This window comes from Tursiops truncatus, chromosome 1 (genome assembly GCF_011762595.2).
Source record: "Tursiops truncatus isolate mTurTru1 chromosome 1, mTurTru1.mat.Y, whole genome shotgun sequence".
Classification (NCBI taxonomy): Eukaryota; Metazoa; Chordata; class Mammalia; order Artiodactyla; family Delphinidae; genus Tursiops; species Tursiops truncatus.
The window spans coordinates 103009149-103033771 of NC_047034.1; the positions used below are offsets into that span (position 1 = coordinate 103009149).

The window sequence follows — 24623 nt, forward strand, 5'->3', positions numbered from 1 at the left end:
GGAGCATGGGCTCTAGGTGCACAGGCTTCAGTAGTTGTGGCACATGGGCTTAGTAGTTGTGGCTTGCAGGCTCTAGAGCGCAGGCTCAGTAGTTGTGGTGCATGGGCTTAGTTGCTCCGCGGCATGTGAGATCTTCCTGGACCAGGGCTTGAACCCGTGTCCCCTGCATTGGCAGGTGGGTTCTTAACCACTGAGCCACCAGGGAAGCGCTTAACATATTTTTAAATGAAAAATTTATTGTGAAGAGAGGAATTGTTTTATATTTTTGCAAAGCTCTTTAATTTCTGGCTTAATACTATTCACCTGGATTGAATGTATAAGTATTTTTCAGTTGGAATAAATTTATGAAGGATCACTCCTTTCAACAACTAGTTGGCTACCCCAAGGATTTTTAATTGTTTCATCATCCTGCGTGATCTGCTCAAAATACATTTCAGCTTATCTATATTCTTCAAATCATAGTGCTTAGAATAAAATATAATCTCAAGCTTGTGGTCAGATCCATGTTGAAGAGAGTTGCAAATTACATTGTTATAATTATTAACTAAACTTTACTTTTGTATTTGGTTGGCCAAAAGGTTTGTTAGGTTTTTTCCATAAGATGGCTCTAGTAGCACTTAGTTGTCTTTAACTTCATTCGAAACAATTTTGTTAGATTGTATGTGACAGCTGTCATATCAGCTTACGTTAAAAAAAAAAACTTATCAAAATTGGTGAATTTTTGTGTAGCCATTTTAACATTGAAGATGGAAGAAAAAAGCAACGTTTTTGGCATATCATGCTTTATTATTTCAAGAAAGGTAAAAACACAACTGAAACGCAAAAAGATTTGTGCAGTGTACGGAGAAGGTGCTGGGACTGATCAAACGTGTCAAAAGTGGTTTGAGAAGTTTCGTGCTAGAGATTTCTCACTGGATGATGCTCCACAGTTGGGTGGACCAGTTGAAGTTGACAGCAATCAAATTGAAACAATAATTAAGAACAATCAACATTATACCACTCGGGAGATAGAAGATACACTCAAAATATCCAAATCAAGCCTTGAAAATCATTTGCACCAGCTTGGTTATGTGAATTGCTTTGATGTTTGGGCTCCACATAAGTTAAGTGAAAAAAACCTTCTTGACCAGAACTTCCCTGGTGGCGCAGTGGTTAGAATCCGCCTGCCAATGCAGGGGACACAGGTTCGAGCCCTTGGTCCGGGAAGATCCCACATGCTGCGCAGCAACTAAGCCTGTGCACCACAACTACTGAGCCTGCGCTCTACAGCCCGCAAGCCACAACTATTGAAGCCTGTGTGCCGAGAGGCCGTGCTCCACAACAAGAGAAGCCACTGCAATGAGCAGCCCGTGCACCACAGCAAAGAGTAGCCTCTGCTCACCGCAATTAGAGAAAGGCCGCGCGCAGCAATGAAGACCCAACGCAGCCAAAAATAAATTAAAAAAAAAAAATACCCTTCAGAAAAACAAAAAAAACCCTTCTTGACTGTATTTCCGCATGAGATTCTCAACTGAAATGTAATGAAAACATTCTGTTTGTTTTTTTTTTTTTTGCGGTACGTGGGCCTCTCACTGTTGTGGCCTCTCCTGCTCCTGAGCACAGGCTCCGGATGCGCAGGCTCAGCGGCCATGGCTCACGGGCCCAGCCGCTCCGCGGCATGTGGGATCTTCCCAGACTGGGGAACGAACCCGTGTCCCCTGCATCGGCAGGCGGACTCTCAACCACTGTGCCACCAGGGAAGCCCAAACATTCTGTTTTTAAAACAAACTGTGATGGGCAATAAAAAGTGGATACTGTACAACAGTGTGGAATGGAAGGGATCACGGGAAAAGTGAAATGAAACCACCACCAACCATACCAAAGGCCGGTCTTCATCCAAAGAAGGTGATATGTGTATGGTGGGATTGGAAGGGAGTCATCTATTATGAGCTCCTTCCAGAAAACCAATTAATTCCAACAAGTACTGCTCCCAATTAGACCACCTGAAAGCAGCATTCGGAATTAGCCAACAGAAATCTCATCATCTTTCATCAGGATAACACAAGACCGCATGTTTCTTTGATGACCAGGCAAAAACTGTTACAGCTTGGCTGGGAAGTTCTGATTCATCCACCCAATTCACCAGACATTGCACCTTTGGATTTCCATTTATTTCGGGCTTTGCAAAATTCTCTTAATGGAAAAAATTTCAATTCCTTGGAAGACTGTAAAAGGTACCTGGAACAGTTCTTTGCTCAAAAAGATTAAAAGTTTTGGTAAGATGGAATTATGAAGTTGCCTAAAAAAAGGCAGAAGGTAGTGGAACAAAAGGGTGAATAAGATGTTCAATAAAGTTCTTGGTGAAAATGGAAAATGTGTCTTTTATTTTTACTTAAAAAACTGAAGGCACTTTTTGGCCCACCCAATAATATTTCCTAAAGCCAAGTCACTATAATCATGCTGCTCCACAGGAGAATACTCTTCAAAACAGATCTCAAATTTATCTGATTTCTCCACTCCCAAATGATCACTATCCCTAACATCTTACAACTTTTAAAACTTAAATTCTTCTACTTTATTAAAGTTTTCCCATTTGCACTTAGAAAATCTGAATTTCTCACCATGGCCTACTGGGCACTGTTTGAATAGAACCCACCTCTAACCTTTTCCTATGCTGCTTTCTTCCTTTGCTCAGAATGCTGCATACCACCCTCAGCATCTCCTTTTTTTTAAATGACTAAGCTTTTTCTTGTCACACATATTGCCACTTCTGGCTGGCGGTCTCGCCTCACTACTCTTGGTCTGGTAAATGCCTACTTAGCCTTCAGGTCTCAGTTTAATTATTACTTTCTTGGAGAAGCCTTTCCCTGAAAACCTACCACCCTTCCTGCCAACCTCCAGCTTTACTGGATCCCGGTTTCTAGTTCCTCCATCACAGTCTTTTCCTTTATAGCACTTATCATAATTTGTAATTATGTATTTATTTGTGATAATTTAATTGGTATTTCTCTGTTCCACTAGAAAGGAACTGTGTGTATTCTGTTCAAAATCATATCCTCAGGGCCTCTGAAACCACACAACTCCCAGAAGAGAACACAGTCAGAATACTCTTTGACATAAAAAGCCCAGAGATGAACCCAAACACATATGGTCACCTTATCTTTCATAAAGGAGGCAAGAATATACAAGGGAGAAAAGACAGCCTCTTCAATAAGTGGTTCTGGGAAAACTGGACAGCTACATGTAAAAGAATGAAATTAGAACACTCCCTAACACCATACACAAAAACTCAAAATGGATTAAAGACCTAAATGTAAGGCCAGACACTATAAAACTGTTAGAGGAAAACATAGGCAGAACACTCTATGGCATAAATCACAGAAAGATCCTTTTTGACCCACCTCCTAGAGAAATGGAAATAAAAACAAAAATAAACCAATGGGACCTAATGAAACTTAAAAGCTTTTGCACAGCAAAGGAAACCATCAATAAAACGAAAAGACAACCTACTGAATGGGAGAAAATATTTGCAAATGATATGACCAATAAGGGGTTAATACCCAAAAATATATTAACAGCTGATACAACTCAATATAAAAACAAACAAACAACCCAATTAAAAAATGGTCAGAAGACCTGAATAGACATTTTCCCAAGGATATATACATGGCCAACAGGAACATGAAAAACTGCTCACCACTGCTAATCATCAGAGAAATGCAAATCAAAACCACAATGAGATATCACCTCATACCTATCAGAATGGCTATCATCAAAAAGTCTACAAATAACAAATGCTGGCGAGGATGTGGAGAAAAGGGATCCCTCCCATACTGTTGGTGGGAATGTAAATTGGTACAGCCACTATGGAAAACAGTACAGAGGTTCCCAAAAAAACTGAAACTAAAACTACCATATGATCCAGCAACTCCACTCCTGGGTATATATCTGAAGAAAATTACAACACTAGTTTGAAAAGATACATGCCCCCCAATGTTCATAGCAGCATTATTTACAATAGCCAAGATATAGAAGCAATCTAAGTGTCTATCAACAGATGAATGGATAAAGATGTGGTTTATACATGCCATGGAATACTACTCAGCCATAAAAAAGAATGAAATTCTGCAATTTGCAACAATGTGGATGTACCCAGAGGGTATCATGCTTAGTGAAATAAGTCAGACAGAGAAAGACAAATATTATGTGAAATCACTTATACAGAGGACAAACTAGTGGTTACCAGTAGGGAGACAGCAGGGGGAGGGGCAAGACTGGGGTATGGGACTGAGAGATACAAACTATGTATAAAATAAATAAGCAACAAGAAGGTACTGTACAGTACAGGGAAATTTAGCTATTATTTTTTAATATTATTAATATTATTTTATATGGAGTGTAATCTACAAAAATATTTACTCTCTATGTTGTACATCTGAAACTAATATAATATTGTAAATCAACTATAGTTCAATTAAAAAAATTTTTAAAAATCATATCCTCAGGGCCTAACACAAATCTGGCATGTCTTACATTTAGTAAATAATTTTTGAAAGAATGAGTAAATTAAGGCCAAAGCCAATAGTTTATAAAATGATACCTTATAGATATGTATACTTTAATCATCCTCATAGACTATATCTATTCTAAAAACCTTTTTGACAGGAGATAAAGCCTTTTTAGGAGATGCCTATAAACAGTACAGGACAACTTTTTGCTGAAAATATGGACATGATGTAAACAAACAACAACAACAAAAAAGGTTTCTTGGAGTCTCTGGCATATAATGCAAAAAAAGGAGACTATGTGAAGAGATGAAAAAAAAGTACCTGGTTAATTCAGGAATGTTTATTCCCATAGACATCTTTCTACAGATACTCATACCTTCACCAGCAATCTAAAAGTGTCCATTGGACTTTCTTAAGGTGTGGAGTAGGTAAAATAACAATCTATGATAGAATTTATCGTACTTCCCAGATCTTCCCCTTCTCTCAAAATAATTTTCTCTGAGGTAGCACCCATTATTGTTTTTAAAAATGGTTCAATTAATATGTGATTAACAGATAAGTGAAAGCAGCTGTCTGAGTAGTTCTCATACCTTTTAGAAGCATCTTCTTGTTTCAAGGCACTTGTCTGCTTAGTACCTACAATTAAAGAAACAAAAAACAGTAGGTCAAGTCTACACAAACACACCAGGTTACAGGACAGATTCTTGCCCAAATAAACTGTAGACCATCTTTTCTTCTTTTCCACACATTTCACTTCCAATTCTGTGTGAAAATCAAATGAAATGGGAAGGGAATCCAATTTGGTTTTGCAAACTAATTATTTTTCTTGGTTAAAATGTATCTCTCTCAGGATTGATTTTTCTTGTATCACAGTCGCATAGCTAAGCACTCCTGAAAGCCCGAGATCTGGGTACTTCTAGGGGCAACCGCTCTCCGTCCCCCTAAATGTTCGCTCCCGGGCAAGAGGCGTCTGACACCTCAGAGAACCAGGGCACCAAAGCAGCAGCACATCTGGAAGAAGGACCAGTGCCTGAGTCGAGGTCAGCTGCACTCGGCCTACCGACGCTGCCCTGGTCACTTATCCACTCTGGCGACCCCAGCTGCAGGCTCCCAGGACCTCTACTTCTCATTCCCTCAGAGCCTGGAGCACAGCCCATTCTGGGGGAAATCTCGGAACACTAGTGTAAAGAGGTGGGGGTCTGGCCGAAGGTCTTTCCCAGAAGGCCAGAGTTCGGCGGCGGGAATCTCCCGGCCTTCTCTGCCCCGAAGACCTCCTCCCCTGGGGCAACCTTTCGGGAGCGCCCCGCACGCCTCAGTCTGGAATTCTGTCGGGGACCAGTTCTCAGTTCCAAACGTAGGAAGGCCCTTCTTCCTACCTGCGACGTTTCGGGAGGCGCGAGGACCCCGGGCCTTACGGCCGGCAGGGACCTTCCCGACCCAGTCGGCCATTGGCAGCGTCGTCGGCGTCGGAACCGGCCCAGGAGCCTTTCCCCTAAGACTCCGCCTCCCGTCGCGTAGCGCGGGGCGGGGCCGGCTGGGGTGGGGCGGGGCCAGGAAAGCGGCCTGCTTTGCCGGAGGAGGAGGAGGAGGAGCAGAAGGAGAAGGAGGGCGGCGAGAGGCCTGGCGGGTAAGTGGGTGTACCGGGGGTCCCGGGCGGCCGGGGCTCGCGGTGGACGGTGAGTCTCAGAAAACCCGGCGCCCCCGCGAGGTCTGGGGCCCGAAGGCCGACGCAGGCGGGAACAGGGAGAAATGGCTTCCCTTGGATGCCGCCTGCACGCGCGCTGGGGTTTTATCCGCCCTGGAGCGCGCTGCTGTGAGGATACCACCGACCCCCCGCCCCTCCTGCGGGGCGTGGAACGGGCCTTCCCTCCGGGGGAAACGATGGCCCGTGGGAACGCAACGGTGTTGTCCTGAGGGCGGCCTGTTGCCTTGCCTCCGTGCGATACAGTGTTTTCACTAGCTCGATTGATTATATTGGGGGGGCTACATCTCGTACAAATGCCCTGGTCACACTTGGCGGTGGAGGACATCTCAACTTTCACCCCCTCCGGGTGAGCTGTGTTGCACTCCATTTTCTGTCAAGTGGGTTAAAAAATAAAAAATTCCCTGATGATTAGAACTGATTTCAGGCCCACCTTTTGGAGTAAAAAAGACTGCCTTTTTAAGCCCTTGTAGTCCAAATTTGAGCTGCCTCTTGGGAGTGCACTAAAGGATTTTTTTTTCCTTGAGTTTATCTTTCAAAATTATGCTCCAGGGAAACTTAAAAGATTAAACAGGAGGATTTTCTTTCTTTAAATTTTCTTAGGCTAACATACTAACTTTCAGTAAAACCATTTCAGCTTTAAAACTTTCCATTTTCTGTATTGTATTTATTAATAATCAAAATGAAACAACTTATTAATACTTCAATATAGTATTACTGATAGTTAACAGTTTGTCTTATGTTAGTACATTTCAGCATCAAAACTAGGAAAAACAAGAAGGAATGGCTGTGGAGGAACTTCATTCCATAATAAAGAGATGTGTAAGTAATTTTTTCTTTTTCTTTTTATGAAGTTAAATAATCTTTCAAAATATGGGCAGAGCACAGATTACTTTTAATTACATCTGCAGTCACTCAAATTGTTAATCTTCTTTAATCCTTGCTTTTTTTTGACCTATGAATAAATAGCATGAAGGCAGGAAGACAGATTGGAGTATGTCACTTGGAGAAATAATCTTTATAATCTTTATAATTTACTGATCCTTCTCATAGATTTCTTTGGTACAGTGGATTTCAAGATGATTTATTAAAGTATTTTTAGGCTAATCCTAATTTTCATATATACGCTTATGTGCACCTTATCTAGAATTTAAACATTTCTTTTTTTAGAGAGAGATAAAATAAGTCAAGTAGTTATTGAATTTTCATTTGCCTAAAATTACTGTTTTTTTTGTTTATTTTGTTTTTGCCAGCAAATCCTAGAAGAGCAAGACTTCAAAGAGGAAGATTTTGGCCTGTTTCAGTTAGCAGGCCAAAGATGCATAGATGAAGGGCACATAGATCAGCTATTAGAAATTATTCAAAATGAAGAGAATAAGGTAAGTATAATCTTTGTATGTACTTTTCAGTCTTTACTAGGAAGAGAATAGCCACATGATGCTATTATTCATCCATTTATTTTTTTCAGCAAACATTTAAGAATCAACTTAAATTTCCACAGTAGAAAACTGTGGAAAATAAAAAGGAATTAGGACTAATTATATACTTTAAGGTGCTTACAGTCTGGTGGAAGAGATAAACATGTAAAGAACTAGCAATAGGAGGCAGAATAAACAGATACTTTATATCTGTTAACTCATTTAGCTTCTCCAGAGTAAGTGTTATAGTTGAAATGTAAGTAAAATGCTTTAGAAGAGTGGGGATTACTTTTGGTTTAGAGATCAAAGTGGTATTTGAATTAGCAATTTACATTGAGAAACATTGAGAAATATAAGTATCAGCCAGGCTACATATTCATTTTTGGTCATCAGCACATTCTTTTCCTTCAGCCAGGTGTATATGGGAAACCAAATATTAAGTAAGATCATATTTTGGGAGAGCTGGATGACCTTACTGGCCAATATCATCCAGCTACAATTGTCTTGAGAAATCATTCTGCACAATGAGAAAGGATGTTTTTGGGATCAGGAACAGCTGGGACACAGTGTTGACAACACTGCCTAATTTTGTGTCTTTGAACCCCTCCCCCATCCCCACCCCTCTTCTTATATAAGGGAAGATCATCTTCTTTCCAGGAACATAATCGTTCTTCATTTATAGTCCTATTTATTTATACAGAAGTTTTCTTTTGGGGGACTTCCCTGGCGGTCCCGTGGTTAAGACTCTGCGCTTCCACTGCAGGGGGCGCAGGTTTGATCCCTGCTCAGGGAACTCTGATCCCCCATGGTATGCAGCATGGCCAAAAAAAAAAAAAAAAATTTTCTTTGTTGATATCACAATCTAGTCATGCTGGCCTAGGATTATATCCAGGGCACCTTGATTGTATTTAGGAGATTACTAAAACTTTTTAATCATACATTGTTATAGAATCTCTTACTAGTTCAAAGGTCTTATCCCTTTTTATTTATAATTTTTTAAAATAAAAATTAGCACATTTTATTTAGTACATTTGTTTTTGATATGTGTTTATAATACCTTTGTAGCCCCAAATAAAATAAATTTAATGCTTTCTTTAACTCCTTGATTTTTCCCAATTGCATTCTCAGAGGATTATCTTTGAGAGTACCTTACTTTTAGCTAATAATAAAATTAATAAAAGTTAATAATATTTATTGAGATCTACTATGTGCCAGGTGCTGTCTTAGGTGCTTTACATCTTTTAACTCACTTAGTCTCTCCTGAATCCCATGAGATAGGATTTTCTAGATAAGGAAAGAGTCACTGAATGATAAGTGATTTGCACAAAAGTATCAGCTTTTATGTGGCATCAGGCATTCAGACCTGTGCAGCCTGTTTCCAGAGCTCTTAACGATTCTGCTCTGCCTCTGGTTAGCACAGTGTAGCACTTGAAAGGAAGTTTTAGAGTAGAAGAGAGAGGACTGATTGTGAGGTGGCAAAGGTGATGGGGTTTCTAGCCTCTGAGAAGACAATACATCCTGAACAGAAACAGGCAACTTAAGGAGGAGAGAAAGTTCCCTGGCAGAGGACAAATAAGTTGGCATTGTTTGGCAACGTTGAGTTTAAGATGCAGCAGGCAATCGAAAAGTAATGTTTAGAGCTCAGTAGAGAAATACAACATTAAGATGTAGATTTGTGTGTCACTCTTAGAGATTAGGTGATTGTGATAGACTTAAGCATAGTGAGGCCTAGCCTTGATAGCTTGAGGATCACCTTTGTAATGTGGTCTTCTAAATTTAAAGGTTCAGATATTGATAAGACAGAGTTTAAAACTGCACCTTAGTTTACTTGCAGGTGACACAATCAAGATTGATCAAGATTTACTATTAATCTGCTTTGTGTAAAAAAATTTTTCTTTAAGTCACAGGAATGGTAGTTTGTCCTAAGACACTACAGTGCAGGGGTTTTCAACATCAGCACTGTTGATATTTAGTAATTTGGAAAAATTATATGTGTTATAATAATATATAACATAAATTCCCGATTAGTAAAGACCTAAATATTAAAAGTCAGGCCACAGAAAAGATAGAAGAAAACAAGACATAATATCAGATCTTTGGAGAGAGGATAATTTGTCATGCTTAGAAGTAATAGACATAATTCAACCTGTGTTTGTGGAACATCTGTTTTTTTTTTTTTTTGCGGTACGCGGGACTCTCACTGCTGTGGCCTCTCCTGTTGCGGAGCACAGACTCCGGACGCGCAGGCTCAGCGGCCATGGCTCACGGGCCTAGCTGCTCTGCGGCATGTGGGATCTTCCCGGACCGGGACACGAACCCGTGTCCCCTGCATCGGCAGGCGGACTCTCAACCACTGCGTCACCAGGGAAGCCCTGGAACATCTGTTTTGTAACAGGCCCTACTCTAGATGCTGGGAATAGATACAGTAATGAACAAAAATCAGTGCCCCATATGGATCTTAAATTCTAGCAAAGACAGATAAATCATTTAGTAAGTTGGAAAGTGATAAATTCTATAGAGAATAATGCAGCATGATCAGGGGGATGGGTTGTGTTGGGTGAAATTGCACAGAAATTTGAAGGAAGCAGAGACAGCCCCACAGTAAGCTATGGGACTGTCTGGGTAAGAGTGTGCCAGGCAGAAGAAAAAACTAGTGCAAAAAAAATATTCAGAGAGATCAATGGAAGCTATCCCATTAGATAAAAAACATGATTGTTTTGCTATTTGTTTAAAAAAAATCAATTTAAGGCTTCATTTTATGCCATGTTTCCAATGTAAATCTTACTGAATAAAAAGGCAATATATGTGTGTGTGTGTGTGTATATGAGTATATATGTATATATATGTGTATATATGTGTGTATATATAAGTATATGTGTATATATATTTATTTTTTCTAATTTAAATGAGTATTTATGTATCTCAAGGGGAAAACCGTTTTAGACCTAAAAGCACTAGAAAAGGGACCAAAGAAAAAAAATCACTGTATTTTGCTGTATAAAAAATTAGGACAACCAAAAAACCAAATGACAATTTGTCGTAAATACAGTGAAGTGAATATTAACATATAGGGACCTCATGCAGGTTGGTAAGACAAACACTAAAACTTCCAGTTGATAAATAAAGATGTAAACAGATAGCATCTCCTTTTCTGAACTATGTGTCCACATACCCTGACATTTTTCTGTTGCTAGTTCTCTAGGACATGTTAAGTCCTAGCACAATGCTGTTTCTGAGCCTTGAATGTATTTCCCACCTATCTATGCCTGATAAACTTCTGTTTCTTTAACAAGCCTTAGCATAGCTATCACCTATTCTGGGAAGCCTTTCTTGCCTTCCCCAGGTAGAAGTGACTATTCTCCTGCTATACTTTAGCATTTAAATTAATTAATTAATTAATTAATTTTTGGCTGCGTTGGGTCTTCGTTGCTGTGCGCAGGCTTTCTCTAGTTGCAGCAAGCGGGAGCTGCTCTTATTGCAGTGCGCAGGCTTCTCATTGCGGTGACTTCTGTTGTTGCAGAGCACGGGCACTAGGCGCATGGTCTTCAGTAGTTGTGGCATGAAGGCTCAGTATATGTGGTTCATGGGCTCTAGAGTGCAGGCTCAGTAGTTGTGGCACACGGGCTCAGTTGCTCCTCGGCATGTGGGATCTTCCCGGACCAGGGCTCAAACCCGTGTCCCCTGCATTGGCAGGCGGATTCTCAACCACTGCGCCACGAGGGACGCCCTAGAGGAACTATTTAAAAACTGGGAAAGACCAAATTACCTGGTTAAAAGTAAAGACCCATTTGCCTTTCCTCAGTGAAAGTATTAAAAACTATTTTAGAATGCTGTTACCTGTTAACAGCCAACCCTAGGAAGTCAATGGTGAGATGTTCATGGATTCACTTGCCTCATCTTTCCTGTTTTAGAGGAAATTGTCAGCTCCTCCAGGTTAAGAAAGCTCACTGTGAGAGTCCTGTAGATGGCAGTATTTGCTTTATTGTACTATGAAAATGTTTTTACAGGTCATCATTAAGAATATGGGCTGGAATCTTGTTGGTCCTGTTGTTCGATACCTTTTATGGAATGATAAGGAACATGATAAAAGAAAGTATTATTTTCTGATGCTTGATTTATTGGTAAAGGTAAGTTAACACAACTAGATTCTCTTTGTCACAATACACAGCAATGTTTTATAATTCCCTTTAATGTTTTTGGTGAGAAAGCTTTTAGTTCATGAAAGTATAGGTGGGAACTCTTTGGAGAAAAGGCCCATCCTTATTTATTGGATGGGCCAGTCCATTTCATTTTTCCCAGATTTTCTGGATGTAAGAATTATCTGACCTCATCTTAGACCCACTGATTCAGAATCTTCAGAGAGAGGCCTAAAAAGCTCTATTTTTTAAAAAGTAGCTTATTGTTCAGATGTGAAATTCATGCTTTAAAGAGGTAGTTTCAGACCACACTGATGTTTTGGCAACGCTGGAACTAAAATCAAATATGAGTGTTCTTTCTTCTATGGTATGTTCCCTAAAAGAATATGAAAAACCTAGAATGCCAGTGATAACAGAGGAAATAAGAGTAGGAAATAGGTTAGTGGTGACTGACAGCCTTAGGTAGACTCTGAGTAAAAGGTTAATAGAGTTATAAGCCAAAAATGATGGTTACAAGAGAGAAACTCTAAGAGAAAGGACATAAGAAGCCACTTAGAGGTCACTGTAAATAGACACAAATATGTACTTGAAAAGAGGGAACTCCCTAGATATTAGTTATTAACTATGAGAGCTTCTAGAGAAACAAGGCAAGTGAGGCGATAAAATATAACCAGTCAGAAAGCAACGCAAAGTTTTGTCTGTTCAGGAAAAACAAAAGAGACTTTACACTCATCTAACTACCCTAGCAGTATGAGACAGAAAGATCCCACCTGCTGGAAGCCCTGGGAGACAAAGGCAGCCTTCAGAGTAGACAGGCAAAGCTCAGAGGAAACCTCAGCTCTGGTGTTCAGGCTCTCCTTTCCCCTATTTCTCTAACTTTTCCATTAGTCAGGAATTTAAGTCTCTTAAATGTAGTTGTCCATTGGGAGACCCTTGACTTCTTGCTTTCACAGAATCTCAGACTCTCTGTTTTGCTAGTGTATTTTTTTAAATTTAATTTTAACTTTTTATTTTATATTGGAGTATAGCCGATTAACAATGTTGTGATAGTTTTGAGTGCACAGCAAAAGAACTCAGCCATACATATACATGTATCCATTCTCCCTGCTAGTGTATTTTTTAAAAACTTTTTATGAGGTGTTTTACTGTTAAACAAAAATAATTATACTGTCTCAGTATATGCCTTTTAAAAATAATAATCATGTGGCTTTAAATACAACTTGTATTAAACAGGTTCAATTGTGAATATTTTTATAGTTATGTAATCCAAAGGAATTATTGTTGGGTTTGCTTGAGCTGATTGAAGAACCCTCTGGAAAACAGATATCCCAAATTATTCTTCTTTTACTTCGGCCATTACAAACAGGTAATAAGTATATTGACATCTAAGTGTTTCTTGTTTTATTTGTGTAAGTGCCTTGATATTATTCCAAGATGTCAACACTATAGCAAAGTTTATGCCTAATTATTTTTTTTATATAAATTTATTTTTTTATTTTTAGCTGCGTTGGGTCTTTGTTTGCTGTGCGTGGGCTTTCTCTAGTTGCAGCGAGCGGGGACTACTCTTCGATGCAGTGCAGGGGCTTCTTATTGCAGTGGCTTCTCTTGTTGAGGAGCACAGGCTCTAGGTGCACAGGCTTCAGTAGTGTGGCTCATGGATTCTAGAGTACAGGCTCAGTAGTTGTGGTGCACGGGCTTATTTCCTCTGCAGCATGTGGGATCTTCCTGGACCAGGGCTTGAATCTGTGTCCCCTGCATTGGCAGGTGGATTCTTAACCACTGTGCCACCAGGGAAGTCCCATAGTTTATGCCTAATTATTTAGTACTCTGCTTAAACTAGTAATAGCAATGCGAGTTTGAATCCTGCTACTCATAGAAAGTTGGCAATACCTGGCACAGAGATGGTACCCAGTAAATATTTTGTTGAATGTCATGCTCTTTTTCATGTGCTTTGTTGTGACCTATAGTTTTTGCTTAACCTTCCTATCTGCAGCTTATATTTAGAATTTTTCCTGTAAACATATTTAAAGGATTGCCTCTGCAGTGCTCAGTTTGATAGCATTGTGGTAGTCATGTATCTTAATTAAGAACAGTATCGGGCAGGGCATTGCTCAGCCTTTGCTTTAGGAGGTTGGGATTGGGAATAACAAAGGTACTACTGAACAATGAAACAAGTGTGGAAAGAAAAGTTTCCATAACTGAGTGCAAAAATAGTATTGATAAGTAATGGACTTTGGCAACCAAGGCAGACAGTATTTATGCATGGGAAGAGACCACTTTTTCATTTTATAACATACATATAACTCAGAGTCTGGTAGAAGGACCCAAAATCAGAAGCTAGAGTAAATTTATTTTAAATGTGAATTCCCAACAGCTTTGTATAACTTGAAATATTTAAAGTCTTCTAGAAAAAAATCTAATACTACTGCCTTTCATTTTTACAGTGCTTTATAGTTTACAAGACACTTGTTCCTATTTTATACTTATAACAACCAAAAAATATGGAAAGAAGTGTTTTCGTTTTAAGTATGTAACCTGTGGTGTAAACATACCTGAACAAAATTTGATGGCATCTGTTGTAAAGTGCCATGATTGTAAGATGCTCCATTATTTTATGAACCCCTAAGAAGGAAAAAAATACTGCCAGTTAAGCTATGATATGTCATCCTGATATCAGAGTTGTCAAAATATGGGGGGGAAATATGTGTTGTACTTCTGCATTTATTGGACTTCTCCCATGTTTAGCATACTTGATGAGGCTGCCTCAAGTAACAACTTGGTCTCTGTTTTAGTGATTCAGAAACTTCGTAACAACAAGGCATATTCAGTTGGATTAGCATTGTCTACGCTTTGGAGTCAGCTGTCTCTCCTTCCTGTTCCATACTCAAAAGAACAAATACAAGCAGATGACTATGGCCTTTGTCAGTGCTGCAAGGCCTTAATAGAGTTCACTAAGCCTTTTGTGGAAGATGTCATTGATAACAAGGAAAGCTCAATGGAAAATGAAAAATTAAAGGATGAAATACTGAAATTGTAAGTATATTTTAAGAATAATTCATAATGGACTTAAGTGATAGTTCAGTTATTTTATGTTTCTTTGTTTTATTTGTTTGCAATGGAAATTTAAATCTAGTTTCTAATTTTGAATTTTAGAAGAATATGGAGTTCAGTTGATATAACATGGGCATTTAATGAAGCATCGATATTTTAAAAAAATGAAACCAAAATCCATTTGTTTAGTTTACTTATATTCTTCTATGGGTTGCCTTTACTTGCCATGGTAAGTGAATAATAGCAGTGAAGGAAATAGATGGGTGTAGCGCAAAGAATCTGGTTTTCTGCAGGGGAATTATGTTTTTACTCTCCCTTTGAAAGCAGCAGAAGGTGCACCAGACAGCTGAACTTCCAATTTGACAACAAAAACAGTAGCAGAGAACCCAGTAGCATTCACTCCAGGGGTACCGTAGACCAGCAGTCCCCAACCTTTTTGGCACCAGGGACCAGTTTCGTGGAAGACAATTTTTCCACGGATGGGGAGGGGCAGGAGGTGGGGGATGGTTCAGGCGGTAATGCAAGTGATGGGGAGCCATGGGGGGTGATGGGGAGCGGCAGATGAAGCTTCGCTGGCTCACCCGCCGCTCACCTCCTGCTGTGCATCCCGGTTCCTACCAGGCCGAGAACCAGTACTGGTCCGTGGCCCAGGGGTTGGGGACCCCTGCTGTAGACTATGTATGCACTGTTCAGTATGGCTGTCAAGCACTTGACATATGGTTAGTCCAAATTTAGTGCTCTAAGTGTAAAATCCTCCCTGTATTTCGAAGACTTGTTATTAAAAGAAATACTAAAATACCTCAATTTTTATACTGGTAACATATTGAAATAATGTTTCTGACATATGGGTTAATAAGAGAAATTATTTAAATTAATTTTTCTTGTCTCTTACTACTTTTTTAATGTGACTACTAAAAAATTTTTAATTATATATGGGGCTTTAATTATATATGAGACTCTTAGGTAGTGCTGGACTGGATTATATTGAACAATATGGACCAGTAATTTTATTTTTAAAATTTTGAGACTAAAACCACTGTTAGCTTTCTATTTTGTCGGGTTAGGACATTAAAGCATTTTTTACCATTTATAAAACCCATTATTTCATGAAAGAAAACATATTTTAACTAAAATAGGTAAGGCTTAATCACAGAATAAATTTGATTTTCTAAATTAAACAAATATAGCTTTATGAAAAAATTACTGCATTGTCCTGATTTTCCTTAAACTAATGAAAACTACATATACACTAGCACTGGTCCTAAGATAAATATTCAGTATCCATTGGTATAGTCCAGACATGGAAGTGACTCTCTGCATTGAATCTAGCAAGGTATTCTCATGCTCTCCCCATTACTAGTAAGAAGGATCTTATATCACCTGTTTTACAGGCCATTGGGTTATTGGTGCTTATGTTATTTTTCATGTGAAAACTAGGTATTTTATACTTAGGAAGTGCTGTATTCATCGTTACCCATTTCTTAAATTTTAGTTGTTTCAGAAGCTTGAAATGCCCTTTGCTGACAGCACAATTCCTTGAGCAGTCTGATGACACTGGAGATGATCCTTTAAGGTGTTTTGCATCTGAAATAATAGTAAGTACAGCTAATTTAATGTTATAAAATCTGCTATAATCTAAAATATTACCTGCTGTATTCTCATATACTGCACATGGGCATGTAAATTGATACATTTATTAATAAAGCAATATGTATTTTTTTATAGAATATAGATAAAAAGATGAAAAACGAACAGCAATAATTTCAATAACTAGATATAAATAATATTAACACCTGTATTGGAAAAATTTACAGTTCTCCTTTTGTGTCTTTTTCCTTTACTTTCACTCAGAACACTTCACTTCTGGCATTTCTGGTCACAAAATGTGTGGGGGTTTTATCTTTTCTTTCTTTTTTTAAAAAATAAATTTATTTATTTATTTATTTTTGACCCAACCCCCGTGTTGGGTCTTCATTGCTGCACATGGGCTTTCTCTAGTTGCGGCGAGCGGGGGCTACCCTTCATTGTGGTGCGTGTGCTACTCATTGCGGTGGCTTCTCTTGTTGCAGAGCACTGGCTCTAGGCGCGCAGGCTCAGTAGTTGTGGCACACAGGCTTAGTTGCTCCACCGTATGTGGGATCTTCCTGGACCAGGGCTTGAACCCGTGTCCCCTGCATTGGTAGGCAGATTCCTAACCTCTGAGGGAATCAGCCTACCAATGCAGCCACCAGGGAAGTCCCATTGGGTTTCTTTCCCACACGAAACAATTCTGCTGCACCAGCTGGGTGTCCTACAGTTAAACTCAATTTTGACACTAACTACCTGGAGATAGTATCAGATTCTGCAGGTTAAGGGCTCAGTCCCATGAGGCTGCTCCCTATTTCAGATGCCAATTGCTCGTGTTAGGTCCCCAGGTTACCCACAACTTCTGTTTGACTTGGCTACAAATCAGAGGTTCCATGACCTCCTCCCCTTTGGGTTCGATTATTTGCTAGAACGGCTCACAGAATTAAAGGAAACCCTTACTTATGTTTACTAGTTTATTAAAAGATATGATAAAGGATGCAGATGAACAGCCAAATGAAGAGATAGAACAGCCAAATGAAGAGATAATTGTACATAGGTCAAGGTCTGGGAGGGTCTCAAGTGCATGAGCTTCTGTTCTCATGATGTTGGAGTGTGTCACGCTCCCAGTATGTGGATGTGTTCGCTAACCTGGAAGCTCTCTGAAACCCATACTTTGGGGATTTTATGGAGGCTTCCTCATTTAGGCATGATAAGATATTAACTCCGTTTCCAGTCCCTCTCCCCTCTCTACAGAACTGAGGGATGGGGCTCAAAATTCCAAGCTTCTAATCATGGCTTGGTCTTTCTCATTACCACCCCCCATCCAGGAACCATCTTAGTGCCCACTCAGAGTCACTTTAATAGAACAAAAGATGCTCCTAATGTCTTATCATTTAAGAATTTACAGAGGTTTTAGAGCTCTTTGTCAGGGACAGGGTTAAAGACAAACGTTAGAACGAGAGATGTTCCTAGTGCTCTTATCACTTAGGAAATTATAAGGGTTTCAGGAAAAAAAGAAAAAAAAGGGTTTCAGGAGCCCCGTGCCAGCAACCATTAGCAGAGACCAATATATATATTTTTTCTGTTATTTCACAACACCTTCCAGACTTTTTTCTGCTCTAATACTTATAAATAAATAAATATATACATATATAATTTTTAAAAAGATCCTATCATATTATATAGTTGACCCTTGAACAATGCCCAGGGGGTAGGGGCACCACAACTCTGCTCAGTCAAAAATCTGTGTTTAACTTACAGTCAGCCCTCTGTATCCTGAATTAGAAATTTGAGGAGGGATAGGAGGAGTTAGGAGAGGAGATTTCAGAACTTTAGGGGAAATAGCTTCTGAGGATGAGAGATGATTTGGTAACTGATATAAACAGATACATAGTTTAATGGGGTTAATGCTGATGGTCAAGGTAGCGGTAAAGAGGTTATGAGTGATGAAGAGGGATTGGGGAAGGGATTTTCCCAGGAGCACATAAAAGCCTGGGGCCTCTTCATTGTTGCCAATACTAGAGTACAGTGTAAACCTCTGGATCCAATATAAACAGCACCATATGTGATATATGTACTCCAAGATGTCTATGAAAGTTGGAAACTGTTAAGGATTTTAAGCCTGGGAGTGATGTAATCAAACTGTTTTGAGTTCATCACTTTATTGGAGGATGAACTTAACTAAGAGTGGAAGTAGGGAGATGGGTTAGGTGTCTTTTGGGAGTTAAGTGATAATGATGAGAGCCTGAGTATGGAAAGAAGAGAAGGCAGATTTGAGAACTTTATAGGTAGATAAAATTAGCAAAGTTTGGTAATGGATTGGATTTAGAAGAATAGTAAAAAGGTTGAGTTATGGACAAGGTTTTTTGCTTAGTTAACAGGACAGGTGAAGTTACCAATAATTAAGGTAGAGAATACACAGCAAGCAGTAGGGGGTTTTTTACTTAAAAATTTTTTTTTATTATGGAAATTTAAGACATTCATAAAAATAGAACAATATAACATACTCTCATGTACCTCCTGCCCCGCTTTGACAATTATCAACCTTTTTGCCAGTCTTGTTTTATCTAGCCTCCCTCTTTTTATTTTGAGTTGATAAGCAATGTAAAGTTAGTTTATTTTTTTTAATTTTTTAAAATTAATTTTTATTGGAGTATAGTTGATATACAATGTTGTGTTAGTTTTAGGTGTACAGCAAAGTGATTCAGTTGTACATATACATATATCCACTCTTATTCTTACTCTGTAATAGGCCATTACAGAGTACTGAGTAGAGTCCCTGTGCTATACAGTAGGTCCTTGTTAGTGATCTATTTTATATACGGTAGTGCGTGTATGTCAGTCCCAATCTCCCAGTTCATCCCTCCCCCCCACCCCCAGCCTCCCTCTTTTTTTGCTGTAGTATTTTATAGAAAGTCTAGATATATCATTTCATCTGTGAGTCTTTATGTATGCTTCTCTAATTGGTAAAGACTTTTTAAAAAACATAACCACAATGCCATTATGACACCTAACAAGATTAACAATAATTTCTAATATATGTATCTCTAATACCCAGAGACAACAGGTTTTTAAGGAGCAAATTTTGGAAAAGAGTAGATGAGATTACCCAAAGCGGTAGATCAATGTGAGAAAGGAAAAGCGTTCAGGACCGAATCCTGTAGGGTACCAGCGCTTAAGATGAGCCCACCAAAGAGACCAAGAAAGGAGAGTCAAAGAGGTGATGAAAATATCACAGAAACTGGGGTAGTAGAGTTCAGGAAGAAGGAAATGATTGCTACTGTTAAAAGCAGCAGAGATAGTCTGTAGAGTAGGAGTTGAAAAGCATCCGTTGGATTTAGGAAGTAAGATGGCATTGATAATCTTAGCAAGAGCAGTTTGAGTGGAGTGTGGGAGACAAAAATCAGTGGACTAGATAAAGGAGTGCATGAAAAATGAGAAAAAGGAGATGACTAGTATAAGCTATTCTTTAAGAGTTTGGATGAATAAGGAAGAAGAGAGGCAATAGAGAAGACACAGCCTTAGATTGGAAGGTAACTGGGGGAGACAGGAGGTGTGAGCATGTTTATAGACTGAAGGGGTGGGAACCATCACAGGGGGAAAGAGAAGTATTATGGGATAACTGAAATAATGTGGCTCAAGGAGAGCAGACAGCTGGGCATGGGATTGAGGATACCTGGAGAGGAAGAGGGAAGAGCTGGTATGTAGGTAGAAAAATTTGTAGCAGAAATGGAGTATTATAATTGAGGGAATTATATTATTATTATAATATAATTATTAATATTATTATAATTGAGGGAATCAGACCCACTGTCCTCAGATCCCTTAAGAATGAGAGGTGGAGGGCTTCCCTGGTGGCGCAGTGGTTGAGAGTCTGCCTGCCGATGCAGGGGACATGGGTTCGTGCCCCGGTCCAGGAAGATCCCACATGCCGTGGAGCGGCTAGGCCTGTGAGCTATGGCCGCTGAGCCTGCACGTCCAGAGCCTGTGCTCCGCAACAGGAGAGGCCACAACAGTGAGAGGCCCGCGTACCACAAAAAAAAAGAGGCGGAAATGAGGACTGAACAAGGGGCTTCAGGAAACTGGTAAAGGTTTGGAATATTGAGTGGAAAGAAAAGAGAGGTAGAAGACAAAGAAAACATTAGTCAGTAGTGCTAAGCACTTGGCGACTGTGGTTGGAGACCACAACTATAGTGATAATACTATTTTTCTGTGATTTTTCTCAAGCAGTACTCAGCTACCTGGGTGTAGAAGTAGAGAAGGTGGTTTGTAGCTGTTTTTCCAAGGCTGGCATTTTATTGCGTAGACGTAGCTAACGGAAATATAGGGTGCAGATAGTTCAAATAACTAATAGTGCATTGGTTGGTTAGGGAAAGAAGGGGATTAAGAGGGGACAGATGGGTAGGTTAAAATGAAGGCATAACAAGACTAGAGAAGTTAGAGATAGATGAGTAGGTTGGCATGTGGTCAAAAAATGAGATGCTGGAGTTTAGGTATCTAATATGGAATAGCTCCAAATTTTGATAGAGATCCAGGATTGAATTAGGTGCCAAAACAGATTAGAAATTAAGGTCATTAGAATTTAGTGGTCAGAAAAACCATGAGGCTGGCCTGTTACAGGAGTTATCTACAAGAACATTCAATTTTTCTAGGATCATAGCAGGAGTTGGATAGAGAAAAAGGATGTGAGCAGGTACCAGTCTTCCGTGAACATGGGGAAATGACCAGGAAGTCAGCGTATGACAGAGATGAGGACAGATAAAGGGCAGTATGGCACCTGCCTCAAAGGAAAATGTGCTTTTGCCTGAGAGTGCAGGAAGAACCAAGATAATACTAAGCCTCTACCCATACCACCCTTTCCTACTGCTGCCTTCCTCGCTGTGCAATGTCAGAGGTGTGAGAGTATGAGCAGCTCCCACCAGAAACCAGTCAGGTTTAATGACAGCAGTGAGATAGAGTCAGCATCCTATGAAGAGGTTGAGGGTATAGGGAAGAGGTTCTAAGGTCTCAGTCAGTGGAAGGCACATTACAAGTAAAGCCAACAGTGAGGAAGCACAAAGCAGTTAAGAAATAGAAGTGAAATCAGGGTAGGAAGTGAAGTGAGGAGGTGCCTTCTGTTCTATGCTGAAGAAGTATAGGTAAATGTGGCATGCCTCAGCCATCCCTCTGGCACAAGTTGTTTTGATATAGAACTGCTTGAATGTCCCAGGGGCAGCAGCATAGGAACATTTCATGAAAGGGCAAAGACTGCCTTGAGAAATTGTAGAGGCGCAGGTATGTTGGGTCTGAGCAAGCCTGCTGGATGGTGTGTGGATAGATAGTGAAGACCCTATTTGGACACAGATGGACCCCAAATATCTACAGCAGCACTGTAGGATCTGGTTACATATAATGATTTTTTAAAAGGCTAATAACCTTCCTCTGGAAAAAAAAACCCAAAACACATCTAGCATTGGCTGAATGAAGAAATGGAGCTTCTTGATTAAGAGGACATTTGGAATCTGAATACAATAAATTTTTGTTTTATGGATATAACAAGAATGCAAGGCTTCGAAAATCAGTATTTATTTAGCATCTGGTGGCTGAATAGCAGTCTCTTGTGACTGAGGATTATTTTCCATGGTTGATTTTTGTGTTCTGAAATGACTAATGGAGCCATCTGGAGTAGGCAGGTTTTAACTCCCTGAAGACCAGAAAAGTGTTATTTGGCTTTCTAAGTCTCTACAGTGGCAGGCCCAGTGCCTGGCACTCAAGTATTTATTGAATAAATGAGTGAATATGTGGAAGGTCAGCTTTAGCTTAGCTGTTTCCATCATTCCCTTGACTTCTATATAGTAGTTTGTTGTGACCTTAACTTTCTTAAGCTTTTTTGTGGAGCTTCTCAATAAATATTGACATACGTATTATGTTGTTTTCTAGATAAGGAAACTGAAGCTTTAAAGAGGTTAGGTAACTAAACCAGTATCTAACAGCTAATAGGTGGTAGAGCCAAAACTCAGATTAATTTCATTGGATACTGAAGGTCAGGTGCTTTCCAGCACGCTAGAATTGGAAATGGTATAAGAGGCATAGGAGTGACCTTGTATTTCTTAAGGCTCTCTTTTTCTCTTTCCTTCCCCCCTTAAAACAAATGAACAAACATAAAACTGTAGTCAGTTAACTCAGGCAGGGATGCTTCTCTTTCTCCTACAAGAGCCCATATGACCTGAGGTATCAGTACTGTTTCCTCTGTCTCTTCAGCCACTGGCCAGTGTTCCTCCTGCCCATTCCGTATCCAGGCAAACAGTGGTCAGTAGAGCATTCCTAGAATATTCTTCATTTGAGTAGTTTACTGTCATTTCATGATACTTGTATGTCTCACATTTTTAGATTGTTCTCAAATATCTCTGAAGCATTTTTTAAATTGTGACAAAATATATATAAAATTTACCATTTTAACCATTAACTGTATAGTTCAGTGGCATTAAGTACATTCACATTGTTGTGTAACGATCACCACCATCCATCTCCAGAACTTTTTCATCTTCCCACCCACTTAGTTCCTTCAGGTTGTTGGCAAAAACTTATCTTCTTGAACTTGTAGGATTGAGGTCCCCATTTTCTTGCTGGCCAGAGAACACTTTCAGTTTCTAGAAGCTGCCTGTGGTTCCTTGACAGACAGCCCTCTTCATAGGCCCCCTCATAACTTGGCAGATTAGTTCTTTAAAGCCAGCAAGGGTGAGTTTCTGACTCTTAAGGAGGGCCTGGATCCTGTTTAAAAACGTTCTTCCTGTTAAGTCGGGCCCATGGAGAATAGTGTCTCTTCTCAACTCAAATCAGCTGACTTGGGACTTTAATTACATCTGCAAAAATCCCTTCACTTTTGCCATATAACATAATCTAATCATAGGGGTGGCATCTTGCCATATTCTGTTGGTTAGAAGCAAGTCTCACAGGTCCCATCCACACTGAAGAGGAGGGGATTTTATAGGATGGGGATTTTATAGGATGTGAATATGGGGTGGGAGAGGGCACAGTAGAGTGTCTGCTATAGCTTCCTTTTTTATCCATTTCACAGGGATTTTTATCAGCAATTGGACACCCTTTCCTCAAAATGATTTTTAATCATGGAAGGAAAAAGAAGACTTGGGATTATCTTGAATTTGAGGAAGAAGAAGACAAACAGTTATCAGACTCTATGGCTTCTCTGGCATATCTAGTATTTGTACAGGGCATCAGTATTGATCAGCTTCCAATGGTATTAAGGTAGGAGTTATTGTTTATTTATATATTCTGAAAGGAATAGCATCAAACTCATTTATCTAATGTCCAATATGTGTTTATTAATGTACTAGTACATTTTCAATGAAGTATAAACAAAACATGTTTTTATGCTAAATATTACTGTGTATAATCCCTTAAAGCCAGTAGTCATCAAGTAGTGAAAGTGGTTGGGTGGGTAGGTGTTGAAATAGACTTAAGGAATGATTGGGACAAGAGTCACAAAGTGTTAAACTGAGCTTGGTTTTGAAGCTGTTAGGCCACTTACCAATAGGGTGGTCTAAATTGCCATCATCTTTTCACTGGATTATTAATGTAATCCTGAGTGGATATTTATATATCTACCCTCAATCCCTTTTAATCCAATTTATTCTCAACACATAGAAAGTGAAGCTTTTAAGAGTCGTCCCTAATGAAAACCCTTCAGTGGCTTCCTAAATGGCTCTAAGAATAAAGTCTTAAATGCCTTCCCATGAGACAAGCTTATGCATGATCTGGTCCTTGCTTTATTGTCCTGATTCATCTCCTACCACCTTTCCTCTTGTTTACTGTGCTCCAGTAACACAGATCTTCTGGTTTCTTGTTCACATGTGTCATGAACCTTCCTGCTATAAGATCTTTGTACATGCTTAGAACCATCTTTATCCTAAATATAGCTTTCTGAGGAAAGCCTTCTTTACCACCCAATTTAGGCTGAATCTTCCTGTTACAATGACCTTGACCTTGTGTTTCATTTCCCATAGTTTTTAAACTAAATTTTTAATCAAAACTTTAAAAAAAATACATATTTCTATAATGTAACACCTTTTAGACTTTAAGGTCCATGATAATAAAGATTGTGTATTTGTGTTGCAGGCCTTGGGTGTATTTGTGTAATTTGTATATTTAGGTATGAATATACCTGGGAGTATATTTGTATGTAAATATAGCAATAATAGCTACCACTTGCATGTTTACCACGTATTAAACACTATAACAGCTTTGTATACATTATCTAATCTTT

At 39.3% G+C, this 24623-nt stretch overlaps 2 protein-coding genes across 13 annotated transcripts in view; one reads left to right on the forward strand and one right to left on the reverse strand.

Moving 5' to 3' along the window:
- RPAP2 (RNA polymerase II associated protein 2) overlaps nt 1-5994 on the reverse strand; it is an 84597-nt gene extending 78603 nt beyond the window's left edge. For 4 of the 10 annotated variants that reach the window (XR_012334610.1, XR_012334611.1, XR_002173148.3 and 1 more), the window contains exons 1-2: nt 5864-5987; nt 5078-5123 (exon numbers count right to left, since the gene is read on the reverse strand). Coding sequence is in view for 5 of the 10 variants with exons in the window: in XM_073811117.1 (XP_073667218.1) it covers nt 5078-5123; nt 5864-5936 (119 nt within the window). In the remaining 5 variants the exon portion in view is untranslated. Of the gene's footprint in view, nt 1-5077; nt 5124-5863 lie in introns of all 10 variants that reach the window. The other 6 variants (XR_012334612.1, XM_073811117.1, XM_073811114.1 and 3 more) reach the window with 3 other exon arrangements.
- Nucleotides 5995-6015: 21 nt separating this feature from the next.
- Nucleotides 6016-24623, forward strand: part of GLMN (glomulin, FKBP associated protein) — a 42645-nt gene continuing 24037 nt past the window's right edge. For 2 of the 3 annotated variants that reach the window (XR_004528294.2, XM_019919883.3), the window contains exons 1-8: nt 6016-6114; nt 6936-7011; nt 7443-7568; nt 11615-11734; nt 13001-13109; nt 14536-14776; nt 16287-16389; nt 23418-23605. Coding sequence is in view for 2 of the 3 variants with exons in the window: in XM_019919883.3 (XP_019775442.1) it covers nt 6973-7011; nt 7443-7568; nt 11615-11734; nt 13001-13109; nt 14536-14776; nt 16287-16389; nt 23418-23605 (926 nt within the window). In the remaining variant the exon portion in view is untranslated. Of the gene's footprint in view, nt 6115-6516; nt 6539-6935; nt 7012-7442; nt 7569-11614; nt 11735-13000; nt 13110-14535; nt 14777-16286; nt 16390-23417; nt 23606-24623 lie in introns of those variants that run through there. The other variant, XM_073811132.1, reaches the window with a different exon arrangement.